Source organism: Protobothrops mucrosquamatus, unplaced genomic scaffold (genome assembly GCF_001527695.2).
Source record: "Protobothrops mucrosquamatus isolate PMUCROS unplaced genomic scaffold, P.Mucros_1.0 scaffold2430, whole genome shotgun sequence".
NCBI lineage: Eukaryota > Metazoa > Chordata > Lepidosauria > Squamata > Viperidae > Protobothrops > Protobothrops mucrosquamatus.
The window spans coordinates 56,241-70,741 of NW_015388502.1; the positions used below are offsets into that span (position 1 = coordinate 56,241).

At 38.2% G+C, this 14,501-nt stretch overlaps 1 protein-coding gene across 1 annotated transcript; it reads right to left on the reverse strand.

Moving 5' to 3' along the window:
• Nucleotides 1–4,804: 4,804 nt before the first annotated feature.
• Nucleotides 4,805–11,306, reverse strand: METTL21A (methyltransferase like 21A). Its single transcript, XM_015824960.1, has 4 exons — nt 11,163–11,306; nt 9,530–9,684; nt 6,280–6,391; nt 4,805–5,469 (listed from the first exon to the last, which is right to left on the reverse strand). The coding sequence occupies exons 2-4, from the start codon at nt 9,674–9,676 to the stop codon at nt 5,084–5,086; spliced, it is 645 nt and encodes a 214-aa protein (XP_015680446.1). The 5' UTR covers nt 9,677–9,684; nt 11,163–11,306; the 3' UTR covers nt 4,805–5,083.
• Nucleotides 11,307–14,501: the final 3,195 nt, after the last annotated feature.

The window sequence follows — 14,501 nt, forward strand, 5'->3', positions numbered from 1 at the left end:
CTCCCGAGAAAAAGGGAGAGCTTTTGGGACTCTACTCCTATCCAGGAGTACTCACCTCGACCCCTTCTCCCGGGGCACAAGGTTCCAAGCCGCTGAACAGCTGCTGACCGCTGTTCATGCTGGCTCTGACGCCTTCCCAAGCGGACGGCTCCGAAAAGAGCCGCCATCGGCGCGCCGTCCCACCGGAAGTCCCCAAAGTTGGAATTGATTGATTGAACTTTTTAGTCCCACCCAGTCTGCCGTTACCACCGCAGCCACACCCACCCAATGGGCCACACCCACCCGGCACCTGACGATGCATAAGTGGGTTCTGGGTTGCAGTTTGGGCACTCGGTCTCTAAAAGGTTCACCATCACTGACCTAGAATATACAAATATATGGTGCTGTGCTAAATATAAAAATCCATAAAATTCTGCACTGGATAGATCTTTATTATGAAATACGCAGTCCCAAAACAATATTTCATCAGTGTTTAAGTGTTTTGGTGCTATTAAAGGACTCTGAATTTCAGTTCAAAATATGTTTGCCTTCTAGAATGAACCCCATAATCCCCTGCATGCAAATAATACCTCTGCATATGGAGTCCTTAAGATTGGAGAAATGTAAAACAAAACCTGAAGTTAGACTTTGTGCTTATTATCCCACAAAAGAGCAATTTGATTTTAAGATCCACATTCTCAAAATAGTTTTTTGGACAATACATTCATATTATATGTAGGTAAGCTGCTCAAAGTCTTTACAAATGGAGTGGTAGATAAGCCAAAATCATCTGCGATGCCACTGAAGTGCTTTATTAATGCTGTGGAGGTCTGGTTCAGCCCTGACAAAACTGAGTGAGTATGGGGTTTAGAGTCCCAGTATCCAGTGATTTTCTAAGGATAACTCTGAGTAGGGTCCTGCTCCCAAGGATAGAGTTAATGTACAGTCTGAAAGTTCTAGATTCACAGCATATACTTGGGGAGCAGGTGACAATTGTCCAGGAGGACATTTGCACAATTACATGTGCACTATAGTCGTGCCTATTCCCAAATCAAGAAGCACTACTTAGTGGCCACTCATGCCTTAAGTCACTTCCTAATTGGACTATAGCAATACAGTTGAAGATGCAGGTTGTACCTTTAAAGACTTGCATGCATGAAACCAGGATGCAAGACTGTCTATCTCCAATAGTTTCTGCCTATCCCACTAGATCAGACTGAGTGGACCTGCCCCAGAACCTATCCATGAGACAATGTCACCTGGTGGGACCCAGGAAGTATGCCTTGCTGGTCATGGTACTCTCTCATGGAGAAGTTTCAAAGGGATGTGAAGACCTGGCTCTTTCCCCAGACTTGGGCAGGAATATCAGTTGAGCTGATGGAGTAGTTTCATTCCTTATAAATTATATAGTAAATTATTATTTTCTGGCAATCTGGAGTCACAACTGCCAGTTGTTTAGTTGGTGTTGGCTTCACGTGCATCAAGTTTTTCCAAAGAACCTAGGAAGTTGTAACGTATTGTGCAGACACAAGCAGTGTGCCTTTTGCAATTGACAGATGGAAATTTTGTTAATGTGCAGATTTTATAAGTGTTGCCCAAGATGTTTTGGTATGGCACTTGTATTATTATGGTTCATTGCATAGTTTAAATTGGATTTGGCATTTTTATCCACCTATCGAGTCCTTCCTAAGAACTTGGGATAGGCAGATGTTTTTGCTGGAGGATGTCAAAGCTGTTCCAGGTAAAGCTGTCTTCTACAATTGACGGTGATTCTGTCAGTGCCAATGAAGTTCAAGTGGTGCTCCAAATGTTTTGGGATTGCACCCAAGGGACCTATTACAGTTGGTATTATCATTGCTTTCTTTTGCTGTAGTTGTTCTAGAGCAGGGGTGTCAAACTGCCGGCCCACGGGCCAGATGCATCATGCCAAAACCGCACCCACCCCATTGCCGGCAATGGAAAAAAAGTCACGATACATCACGTGACATTGCAAGTTTGACACCCCTGTTCTAGAGGTATTTGTGATTTTCTCCAGTTCTTTCTCTTCTATCTTGCTGTCTCCAGATACTGCTCCACTCACTATCCATACCTTTTTGTCTTTCATAAATGGTTCTTTAGTCTGGCATGTTACGTGGCAGATGCCTGGCTGTTTGAATTCTAAAGTTCCAAAGCACTTTAGCTTCTTCATTTTCTATTACTCTGTCTACTTTATGGTCTCACCAGTTCTTGCTTGCAGGCAGATTGCATTTCTTGCAAATATTCCAATGCATCATTGTTGCTATTTTTGTCATGCCATTGTTTGTAAGCAGTCTGTGTGATCTACTTGCAGCAGTTAACTAGGCGGTCCACTATTTCTTCAACTTCTCTGCAGAGATGGCATTTGTTCTCTGTTGCTATCTTCTTAATCCTGGCTTTGCACACATATATTCTTAAGCCTCGGTCTCGTGTAGCCAGAATCAGCCTTCTCTATCTCTTTCTTCGATTTTCCTGCTCTTAGCCATTACCAGGTCTTGTTATCTGCATTGCTTGTTTGTTTTTTTAAATGTACTGGCCATGTAATGCTTTGCCTTGTCATGTCTCCTTTTCTATTCTTTATTTGGTCTTTCTTGCAAGCTAGTTTGGTTTCACTAATAGTAAGACTTCCTGGTATATTAGCTTCAATGCATCTTCTTCATATCCTTCAGATATTCTTCCAGTATCCTTTTTTTTTCTTCTTCTTCTTCTTCAACTATCTGGTGTACTTGCAACATTCCATGCCCTCCTATTTTCCTTGGTAAGTAGAGTCTGTCGATGTCACAGGGTGGATGAAGGGCATAATTCATTGTCATTTTTCTGGTTTTCCTATTGAGACTTTTAGTTCTACTTGAGTGCGGTCCATTATTTCAGCAATGTATCTAATGACTGGAATTGCCTAGGTGTTAATTGCCTTATTTATTTGTTTGTACCCCATCTTTATTATGTTTTACAACTAACTCAATGCGGTGAACATATCCAACACATCTTCCTCCTCCTGTTTCCCCATAACAATGCTGTGAAGTGGGTTGAGCTGAGAGTGAGTGAGTGGCCCAAACAACGCAGCTGGCTTTCATGACTAAGGTGGGACTTGAAGACATGGTCTCCCACTTTCTAGCTTTTTGCCTTAACTACTAGAGCTTTTCCTCCACTGAGTTTGGACTTCTTTGCTCTTATGATATATTCACTTCTAAGCTTCCTCATCACTTCTTTGTTCTTGAAGTTGTCAGCTTGAAGGGTGGCACATTTGTCCAGTCCAAATTCCACTGCAGAGCTTTAGCTGTATGTACAGACAGCACTGAGCAATGATTCTGTTATAACTTCTAATTTATTATTTTGATAATATCCATAGTCCCAGTCCAGTTTCTTTTGAACTGAATTTGTATATTTTGGTTATGTTTTATTTCTGTTCACTTTCCAGAATATCTTGAGTAGATGGGCAGCTATACTGTATAAATTTGTTAAAGAAAACCTTGTATAAGAAACCATATACTAATTAATCTATTTCAATGGAGGCAGCAATGATGCTTCTCCACATTCCAGTCCACTCCCCATGAAAAGATGATAGAAAAATCTAATTTGGTACCCAAATAACAGTCATTCAGGGAAACTTGACAACAATTAATTAGAGCAGCATGCATAGAAAAACAAATATTACTCCCTTTACCTTTCTGCCTGACCACCTTGGCCTTATTAAACATTGGTTGCTGTCTGGTGGACCATTTTAAAACTCTCTATATGAGCAGACACCTGCTTTTAAAACAGAGATGGCTTAAGCCATCATCTCTCATGGCCCCAAGTGTCAAATAATGAAATTACAGATCTAATCAAGTAGTTTAATCTTGGCAACGCACCACAGACTTTGTCTTAGCTGGACAAAGTTGGCTCCGGTACTCACTTCTTTGCTTACATTTATTGATTGTAAATGTGGTTTCTAAAGATTAGAACTTGCCTTAATAACTTAATTACCAAGAATATTCAACCTCATCAACAACTGTCTTTTCCTCTTGATCCTTGTGGGAACGAAAAACCCTGCCAGAACACTTTGAAAAAGTCCCTGGAAACCAGAAAACCTTGGACAGAAAGGTGAAACAATTGTGAGCACAATAACTGGAAGCACAACTAAGCTAAGATATTTTTGCAAGTATGTATTTTATGCTCTTCATGAAAATGAAACTGTTCCCAACCTCACAAGTGTAACGTGGTGAAAATGTTTGAAGTGATGTAATGTGAAAAGCAATTCTAAAAAATGGCTATAATTATGCAAGCTGCAGATCACATCTTTTTACAACAGTCATTAAGCAAATCATGACATTAAGTAAATTATGTAGTTGTAAGTCCAAACCCAGTTTGGTCATTTTTTTTTGGGAAAGCAGCAAAAAAAAAAAGATCACAAAATGCTATCACATGGCCATGGGATGCTGTTACTGGTCATAAATGCAAGCCAGTTGCCAAACATCCAAAATACAATCACATGACCGGGAGTGATAACTGCATGGACAAGTCATAAGTACATTATTAACTTTGGTTGTTAAGTGACTGGTCATACGCTGAGGACTACCTATACATCTCTCTTTGATAACCCATGTCACTCATCCAAGGAAGCCCCATCCTTATCCCATGCCTTTTTTCTGAAACAATTTTTTTTCTTCTTTCAAATGTTATGTCTCCTTTTGCTTTTGCCTGTATTTACTGAGGAAGTTATATTCATCGGCCAGCTGACTGAAAGAGAATTGTATGGGCAATTAGCCCATCTATCTTATGACCATATACAGTTTTTCAGTTATTTCTTCAAAAATAATTGACAGATTGCTATCCTTTGATGGCTCACCTGATTTAATTCTTTTTATTTCTCTTTATTATTTCTTTAATTCTCTTTAACAATGAGTAAATCAAGAAGTCCTTATAGGACACTCAACTTAATTCCAAATAAGGAAACAAAAAATAGATTAGTTTCACATTATACTCATAAAGTACTTCCATTGCAACAGAGAGAGGGAGGGAGGGAGATGTTGCATGGAAGTTTTTGATCCAAGTATTGGGGCAAGGAGAAGGGAAGACATGAGCTGACAAGAATTCATGATCAGATCTATCACAGGACATGCCTCTGGGCTCTAAATATATGCACATCATTACCAGGGTCATAGAGCACTTCATGCACTGTAAAACGTTCTCTAAGCATCTTCAGGAAATTCTGGTCCCGCTCATAACGGAGGCGGCATGATAACAGGATCACAGTCTCATCAGAGCAGAGATAATCCAGTGTTTGAAGAAGATCTGCAAATGTTTCTTCCAGATAAACTATGTCTGCGCCCAAGATAATATCATATTCTCCCGGAGAAAAGTCTGCCAAATGTTGTCCCCAGGTAAGTTCCTTTATTGCTGCTCTTGACTGAAGGTTGACAGGTAAATTAGTTTGCACATTTGACTCAAGTAAAGGTAATGTTGGCTTTCGGTCTGTGATTGTAACTTGAGCACCTAAAGAAGAGTTAAATATGAAATGAATTAAATCTTTTACAGAGCAGATTTTAGGGGAAAGAAATAAGAAAAATTCCCATGCATAAAACAAACATATGGATAACACTTAATGTAGCCCAAACTATCCACAACTAAATGATCTAATATTCAAAGAAAACAGAAGTCCCTGTATATTTTTCTCCCTGGCTCATTCAATTGCTGTGCCAATTTAATTAATACTTTTACATAAAACATAAGGAAATGGATGATGATATCCTTCATGAAGAAAATCTTATTTAACCAATGCTATGGTGTTAAACTATAAAGCAATTATTCTTGCTAGCTTTTCCACCCTGGGCAATAATCAGTTGTGGGGACTTCCATCTCCAGTATTCTCAACAATGGTCATGCTGGCTATGGAATTTGGGGGAATTAAAAGACCAAACTTCTGGAAGGTACCAGATGATGAAGATTGTTCTAGGCATATATTTTAAACTGACACGGACAAAGTTATGAAAGATTTAATTATTCCAACCTTCTTCAAAGAGATTATTTTTATTTAAAAACTAGATTTATTGTTGGGGGTTACAAAAGCTGATGACAGAAATCTTTTCTACTAGACATGAAACATGGAGTACTGTAAAGAGAATCCTTATTAGAATAAATCTGCTGAAAAAACTGATAAAGTTAAGAAATATTCTAAATGAGTGTGCTTATCCTTCATGTTCCATTAAAGCTAAAAGCTAAAAGGAAAGTATACCATTTGAAACCCTGTTAGATGCCAAAATGAATTGCTAGTCTACAGTGGCTCCAGTTTCCAGAGTAACTTACCAAGTAACACAGCTACAATTCCAAGGAGGCCTGTCCCAGCTCCTAACTCAATCACCCTGCGTCCCTGCAGATCAATGCCTCCCGTCTCCAGGAAAGTGCACAAAACTACCGCCTAGGTCAAGAGAAAAAAAAATTCTAAGAATACTGATACAGATCCAGTCAGAAATAGCACCTGTTACCCATATAAGAAGCTTGTAAAAATGTTTTAAGAAAAAAATGTCATTTTTAAGTCTCCAAGTGAAAGTCTTTCTTTTGGAGCTTTTAAATGTGCATACTGGTATCTATCTAGTTTTTATTTTTGAAGAGTGAAAGGTAGAAACAGCCCAATTGAAATGAGAACACAGGCAGAAGTCACCTTCCCAGTGAGTAAGGGGAGGGCTAAGGGTATTGTCATCTATTCCTGCGCTCCTGGCGTACAGGTAGTCCTTGACTTATGACCAATTTATTGAACAACTGTTCCAAGTCACGGTGGTGCTCAAAAATGTGACTTACAGCTAGTCCTCACTTTCCTGCAGCCACGTGATCAAAATTTGGGCACTTGACAAATGGCATGTATTTACAGTGGTTGCAGCATCCTGGGAGTAACATAATGATTATTTGTGACCTTCCAAGAGAGCTTCCAACAAACAAAGGGGAAAATAAGATTCACTTAACGACTGGGGCAAAAAAGGTCATAAATTAGACACAACTTATTTAATGACTACTTCATTTAGTGATGGAGTTCCAGTCCCAATTGTGGTCATAAGTCAAAGGCTACCTGTAGTAAGTGGTGTGCTCTTGCACTGAGGTAAGTAAAAAATGCGAATGACCTGACTTCCTTATTACATTTTGACAGAGCATGATTAAGTATAAGCATATACTGGAGGCTTGGGTTATTCAAGCAAGTTTTTTTCAGGAAAGGGTGAATTTATACAAAAAAATCATCTTCCTTTCCTTATCATTACTACTTTCTAGCGGGACAATTGAAAACATTCTGTCGTATTGTATTACTGTGTGATTTGGAGGCATTACTGTTTCGGACAGGAAGGCTGTGCAGAGAGTGGCGAGGACGGCAGAAAAGATTATTGGAAGTTCATTTCCTTCTATCCAGGACATAGCATATAAGCGATGCCTCTCCATGACTCTTTTTCTTAGTTACCTTCTGGGAGGAGGCTTTGCAGTATCTGAAGTAGAACAACTAGATTCTGTAATAGCTTTGTACCATATAGTATCAATCTTGTTAACTCTCAATACTCTTTTTTTCTGCTATGTATTCTAAATGGTCTGTGATATCATATATATTATATGTACGTATGTATGTATGTATATGAATTTATGTGTATGTATATATGTTTGTGTGTGTATATGCATATGTGTGTGGGTGTGGGTGTGTATATCTATATTGTATATTTGAGAGCGGGCATCAGAATTTCATTTTTTTAATGTGTGCCAGTGTGTTCACAGAAAAAAGTAACAATAAAGGCTATCTTATCTTAAAATTATAGTGATATGTAAGGAATATTTTTAAAAATTTCCAAAGTGACCAAAAGTTATCCTTAGTACAGTTCTACCTGATCTCTTTTTAAATGGATATCTCTGAAGACCAAACAATTCAGTGCTCAGAAAGCACTGATACCAGTTTTACCATTTTCTTTCATACCCAAATAAACAATTTTAACAAGGCAGCAAGAATATAAATGAGAATATTCTGTAAGGTTGCAATCCTAAATCCATTAATAGGAAAAAAGCCCCTATAACAGCATAGAAATTCTAGTAAATATATACTGTATCTTTTTTATTTTCAATCTTTAAAGAACTATTTTTGAGCAATAGAAAATATTGACACTTATTAGCCAAGCATCAACACTAGATGTTACAATTGTCAGAAAATTGTCAGTTTCTGTAACGATGTTATTATGACAAGTTAAGCAGATGACAAACTGAGAACTATGAAAGAAACTTTAATGGACTACTAGCCACCACAAAGTAAACTACAGTATCTCTTGGAGAGCCATCTTTTGTATCATCATAATTAAATTATCTTTAAGGAGATAGATAACTTAAGCTTCTTTGCCTAAATATTTCACTATTTTTTAATAAAGCATCTTTTTCTTGTTTTATTTATTTTGAAATAACTCAAAACAGGAAACATACCTAATGCTCCTTCCTCCTCCTATTTTCCCCACAACAACAACTGTGTAAGGTGAGTGGGCTGAGGGTGTGTGACTGGCTCAATGTCACAGGACTAAAACTCACAGTCTCCCTGTGTCTATCTGAAGGAAGATATTTGGGGGCAAGTTATAGGGTCTGTTGTTGATCTCAGCTATTGGTGATTGCTGGCTGAAAATGAGTTAGAAACAGAGTCAGCTCCATGTTAGAGAAAGGCTTTTTAATCTAAGCACCAATTCAAGTGAGGAAAAACAATAGGAATCTCAATTAGGAATGTGCGAAATCTACCGTTCCATGAACAGTTACATACTAGTATTTTTCAGAACCTTTTATTGTGCAGATTGCAGGCATTCCTAGGATGGTTCAGTAGCCTTCCAGAAGTAGAAGTGGAACTGGAGGTGCTTCACAATAATCTGGATATGTGCAGGATTACATTACCATCCTGTCAAAAAATGTTGCCAGTGGAAATTTTGGATGGGATGGAAAGAAACAAGAGATAATAATCATGGTAGGAAGGAATGGAAAATCTACACCACCCTTCCACATTCTGATGCTTTTCCATTTTGGGCTGGATGGAAGTTGTAATCTAGCTAATTTGGAGAATGTCAAATTCCTTAGCAAAAAAACCTGGATGAACCACTCAGCCAGAGGCTCTCAGACACACAATATTATAAGGTTAGATAAGAACTGGATTGCCCACTAGGAAGAAGCTGTATAAAGCAGATAATTGCCATCTGCCATGGTGGTTAAATACAAATTCTCTCTTATTATCCCTAATCCTGGCAGTTCAAATCTGTTACCTATTTCTCTCCCTGTATAACTGACATCTCTTTCCTAGAAAGTATCGACTCCTGGCTTGACTCTTAGATGGTTGGAAAAATAAACAAGAAAGTTCTCCAAAGCATCTCCCTGCTTCAGTTAAGTAGGATATATCATTTTAGAATTCTGTCACTTTTGTTTTTGTTGAATGTAATAAACATTATGGCCATAGAGAGGACAGAAATATTAATTCAGTTGCTAACGGGCCCTGTCCAGTTTCTTCAGACCTCCTTAGTGAACCATTACAACTCTCCACAAATGAATCAATGCAAATTATACGCACCGCATCCCACACCACAGCAGCTACACCCAACTGCATCCAATTCTGCTTAATGTGAATTGTATGGTTGGCAAAACAGAATGTAGAGGAAGATTTATGTAACTTCTGCATTCCCCAAAGAGCCGTGCTGTCATAAGGAACCAAAGCCATCTTTTTGCCTATCAAACCAAGGAAAGATACAGAATTGAAAAACATCCCATGTGAAACCCATTCACAAGAATAAAGTTTTATTCTGTCCTTTATGTCACTATTACTCAATTTTTAGTTCAGATTCATTCCATTAGGGAGACAAAAAAACAACTGTACACTGAAAATTGAACTTCCAATTGTATTCTAGTGATGAGAACAAGGCCAATAAAAAATATACAGTATACAGTAAAGGTAATAATTTATGGCAATTGTCCAAATATGCTTATTGATATGTACTCTCATGTTGTGGATATTATGTTCAGCTGTTGACTAGTTTTCATATTCTAAAGAATGTATATTTTATTAATCTAATCATGCAATCAAACATGAACATTAAATCATTAAATCTTCTTCTTCTTCTTGTGCCATATCCATTATCGGACGCTGGCGATCCTGTTTTTATCAGCAGCCACACGAAAAAGTGCCGCTAAGTTTTGTCCAAACCAATCCCTTAGATTTTGAATTAAATATATGCATAATTAAATATATGCATAAATATATGCATAAATTTTTAAGGGCAGCACCCTACATGGTGCTGCCCTTAAAAAGCATTCAGAAGGGAAGGTCGTTGAGAATGCAGCAGCTCCAGCAGTTATGGGTATATCCATTTAATGTCACCACTGCAAGAATGCTAATTATCAATTAGCTTCTGGGCACAATTCAAGTTGTAGCTGACATCTTTAAAGCCTTTCATGACTCAGAACATGGATATCTAGGGGACCTCCTGTTCCCAGCAGATTGCCTCTCTTAAAGAATGTTAATTACAGATTTCCAAGAGTTGGTCCCTCTTGATTGCTGCCTACTTCTCTACAGCAGCATTCCGCTGAAGATTCAACATACCTTGACCTTATTGAGATTTAGGAAACCATTAAAACTTAGTTATTTTAACAGCGCTCTGAAGGATTCATTACTTGAGAGGGATTTTCCTGTGTAAAAACACATAACTCTATGGAGATATGATTTCTTATTCTAACATATTTTAATGCAAGGTAGGATTGTTAGCTACTCAAGAGTCAATTGATGGCTGGAGTGGCATATAAGCCTCATAAAATAAATATAAATGAAAAAAATATAAATAAAATGGGAACCATTTGACATTTACTCCAATTATGGAATCCTTGATGTTCTCTGAGCTTGGTTGTTTGCTTGCAGACATTTTGTTATCAGAGTTAACGTTAGAAGGTAGTGAGATTTGCTCTCTTTAGCTTGCCTTGTCAGGCATGTTATTTTCTCATTTCTCATTTATTTTTATTTTATAAAAAAGATACATGAAACCATCAACAATACCTTCAAATGAATGATTTAATAAGGAAAGAAGAAAACAACATCTTATCAGAATGCAACTAGCATGAGTGAAAATCACAGCTAGCAAACCGGCCAGAGTTAGAGAAAGTGCTCCCAATTCCCATTGCCAGTGAATTTCCAGGAACACTCAAACAGTACATACCTGATCCTTCAAAGGGTGGATGACTCTATCCTAAACTCTGCCAAACAGGGATAAATATAGCTGAACCTTGAGCTGCAGAGCTACATTCCAGCCGCCTCTCTACCATCCATTCCACAACTGATGCTGGCTTAGAATCCCCACTTCTTCCCTAGAATAATAAGATGGAAAGAAAAAAGAAAACATGTAGGGCTCATCCAACATTCCCATTCAGGTAACACAAAGGACAGAAAGCAACAGGGAATCTTAAGGCACCTATGAGCAATCTACAGCTATCTTCCCCCATGACACCTGGACCACAAATTAATATTCTACTTAGTGTTCTGGGTAAAACCTAGCCCATGTGGCTACTTTTATGTTTTGATGTATCTAAGGAACGTAGAGCATTTGGAAAACCGAATTAGTTATGGCTTGGTTAATCATAGGCAAGGGTGTCATGCAAATACCAGCTATCACGTTTTCTCACAGCTTTTGTTCTGCAAGAAAGGTGCAGCCAACTTTCCTTATTTGGCCATATTTCAATAATAGAAGAAGATGCAACTAGTAAAATTCTTCTTAACTTTAAAGATATAGACCTGCTTATTGAGATATGGTTTTCATCATTCAATCAATTTTAACTGCTATAGTTATTTTTTTTTTTTATTATTTTATTTTATTTTTTATTTTTATTTTTTGGATTTATATTTTTTGGATTTATAACCCCAAAGGGATAAAATGAAGCATATTAAGGATTCAGTAATATAAAAGAAACATAATACAGGTTGTCCTCAACTTATGACCACAATTGAGCCCAAATTTTATTTTGTTAAGTGAGACATTTGTTAAGTGAATTTTGCCCCATTTTACAACCTTTCCTGCCACAGTTGTTAAATGAATCACTGCAGTTGATAAGTTGGTAACATGGTTGTTAAGTGAAGCTGGCTTCCCCATAGATTTTGCTTGTCAAAAGGTTGCAAAAGGTGATCACATGACCTTGGGAAATAGCAATGGTCATAAGTATGAATCAATTGCCAAGCATCTGAATTTTGATCACATGATCATGGGGATGCTACAAAGGTTATAAATATGAAAAATGGTCATAAGTCACGGTTTTTAGTGTCATGATAACAGTCATTAAATGAATTGTTGAAAGTCGAGGACTACCTGTATTTGTGTAACTTTATGAATCCACATTACAAACAAACCAGAGGCAATTAACCAGTCTGGGATCCTAGTCCTGGGACCAGAACATAAATGCAGTTAATAAGATTGAAGCAGATTCTTTTTAAGATTTATACTCCAAAAGAACGTCCTGTAATTTTGCACACAATCAAATGTATGCATTTAAAGAATTGTATTATGCCTTTGAAAACAATTCATCATGACAGCACTCGAAAGGGTGATTTAGTCTTTTTAAAATGTAAAAAATTTAAAAACTAAAACAATATTTAAAATACAATGCACAAAACAACAAAAGCTCTGAAAACGGAAACAGATAGCACAAACATGTAAACAGTCAATATACTACTATATTCAAAGGACTTTTAGAATGAAACTTATGTGCAATAAAGCAGACTTGCCTGGTGCGCTCTGGAAAGAGAAAACGTCACGGACGGCCAAGTCCTGAAATACAGAAGAGTCGAGGTGGTTAAAGCGGAGTCGAGATACCTTCAAACTTCTGCAGTAGGTCTCTATTAAATTTGTTTTATTTGGCTTGGTGCGTTGCATTAACCTCTAATTGTAGTTTGCAAATTAGGCATTATGACCTGGTATTGGAAATCCCCTAATTGTGGTTTATGCAAAACACCGTGGTTTAGGGCAACACGTGAACTCCGCCTCAGACTGCCATAACTATCAGCTAAGAAATCGCCTAGGCTTGCAACCCCAGATTGATTTCCTTTTCTCTTGCTGTTTCCCTGCAAAGTTCTCCTCTCCCTCCTCCCCCCCCCCGCAACCTGTAGATGCTGCTGCTAACCCTAGGGAGGCAACCCCCCCCCGCGCCCAGCCTTCCTCATCCCTTCCTCACGCAACGCTGGCTCTACGAAGATCCTCCACTCGTCCCGGGCACGTGAGCACTGAAGCTCCACAGAGAAGCTAGCCAAGGGGAGGACGGCTATAGAGATACGAAGAGAAAAAAATGAAGGAACGCGCATGTCCCATAAAAATATGAAGGACACTCAGACAACGTTATGGACACAGGATGCTGCTGTTATACAACCTGACCTAAGATTTAGAGAATGTAATTTGCTTCGGAAGATGGAAACTAATTCAATGGATCCTTAGTCAAATGGTAAAAGGTATTTCTAGATTGTTTCTATCTCTATGAATACAGCCTCCTCTACTGTATTAACATTGCAGCGACAATATCCATCACTGGTCGGCGTACTGTGGCTTCAGTCTTTCTTTCGGTTTGCGTTGAGAACAAACGTAATATTTAGCCTTGTAGCCCAGGAGTCTTCAAACTTGGCCCTTTTATGACTGTGGACTTCAACTCCCAGAATTCCTCAGCAAGAATAGCCATTTGACCTTCCGTCTGTAAATCTTGGTTTAGTTTATTCCTATAAACTCCATTGCGGTAAGCTTGACTTTTGAGTAACCGTGATTTTTTTCTTTCTTTCGTTTAATCGTATCTGATTCTCAGAGACTATCTTCTAGAATCTAGACCAGGGATAGGCAACCTTGGCTCTTTTATGACTCGTGGACTTCAACTCCCAGAACTCCTGAGCCAGCATGGCTGGCTCAGGAATTCTGGGAATTGAAGTCCACGAGTCATAAAAGAGCCAAGGTTGCCTACCCCTGGTCTAGACAAATCCCTGCCGTTTTCTTGGCAAAGACCTAATTTGTCATTGCTTCCTTCCTAGGGCTGAGAGAGGCCAAGATTACACAGCATTGTGCCCAAGGCAGGACTAGAACTCACGATCCCCCAGTTTCTGGCCTACAGCAAAATGGTTCCCAAACTATGGTTAAGATTCCATAAATCACATCAGTTTCTAAAAGCTGGTCCCTTGTGCAAGTCATAATAAACCACGGATATTTATTTATGTATTGCTGCCAAATTCTACAGTTCAGGTTTGCTAGAAATTAAATCTAATTTGGATTTCTTGCATATATATGTGTCCATTTCACAAACTTTCATCAATTAGCATATGATAAAGTGATTTGTTAAGTATCAAGATGTAAGCACAATTTATAGAATACCTTAAACTAATCTGGCTAGTTAATATTATTTACTTACATCCATCCCAAAACCAGCATAGCTGCCATTTTCAGACACTCCTAAACTGCAGTTTGAAATCAGTATTTGTTCTTTTCACACTCCCTTTTAATGCTAACCAGAGACAATGGCTATTCTGGGTTTGAAAA

Bases quoted from the DNA above. Each gene is read 5' to 3' on its own strand.
- METTL21A (XM_015824960.1), bottom strand. From the start codon at position 9,676: ATGGCTTTGGTTCCTTATGACAGCACGGCTCTTTGGGGAATGCAGAAG. The intron at 6,392-9,529 runs GTGCGTATAATT...CTCTTGACCTAG, and splicing joins CTGCTGTGGTGTGGGATGCG to GCGGTAGTTTTGTGCACTTT. The intron at 5,470-6,279 runs GTAAGTTACTCT...ACTCTTCTTTAG, and splicing joins AATTGTAGCTGTGTTACTTG to GTGCTCAAGTTACAATCACA.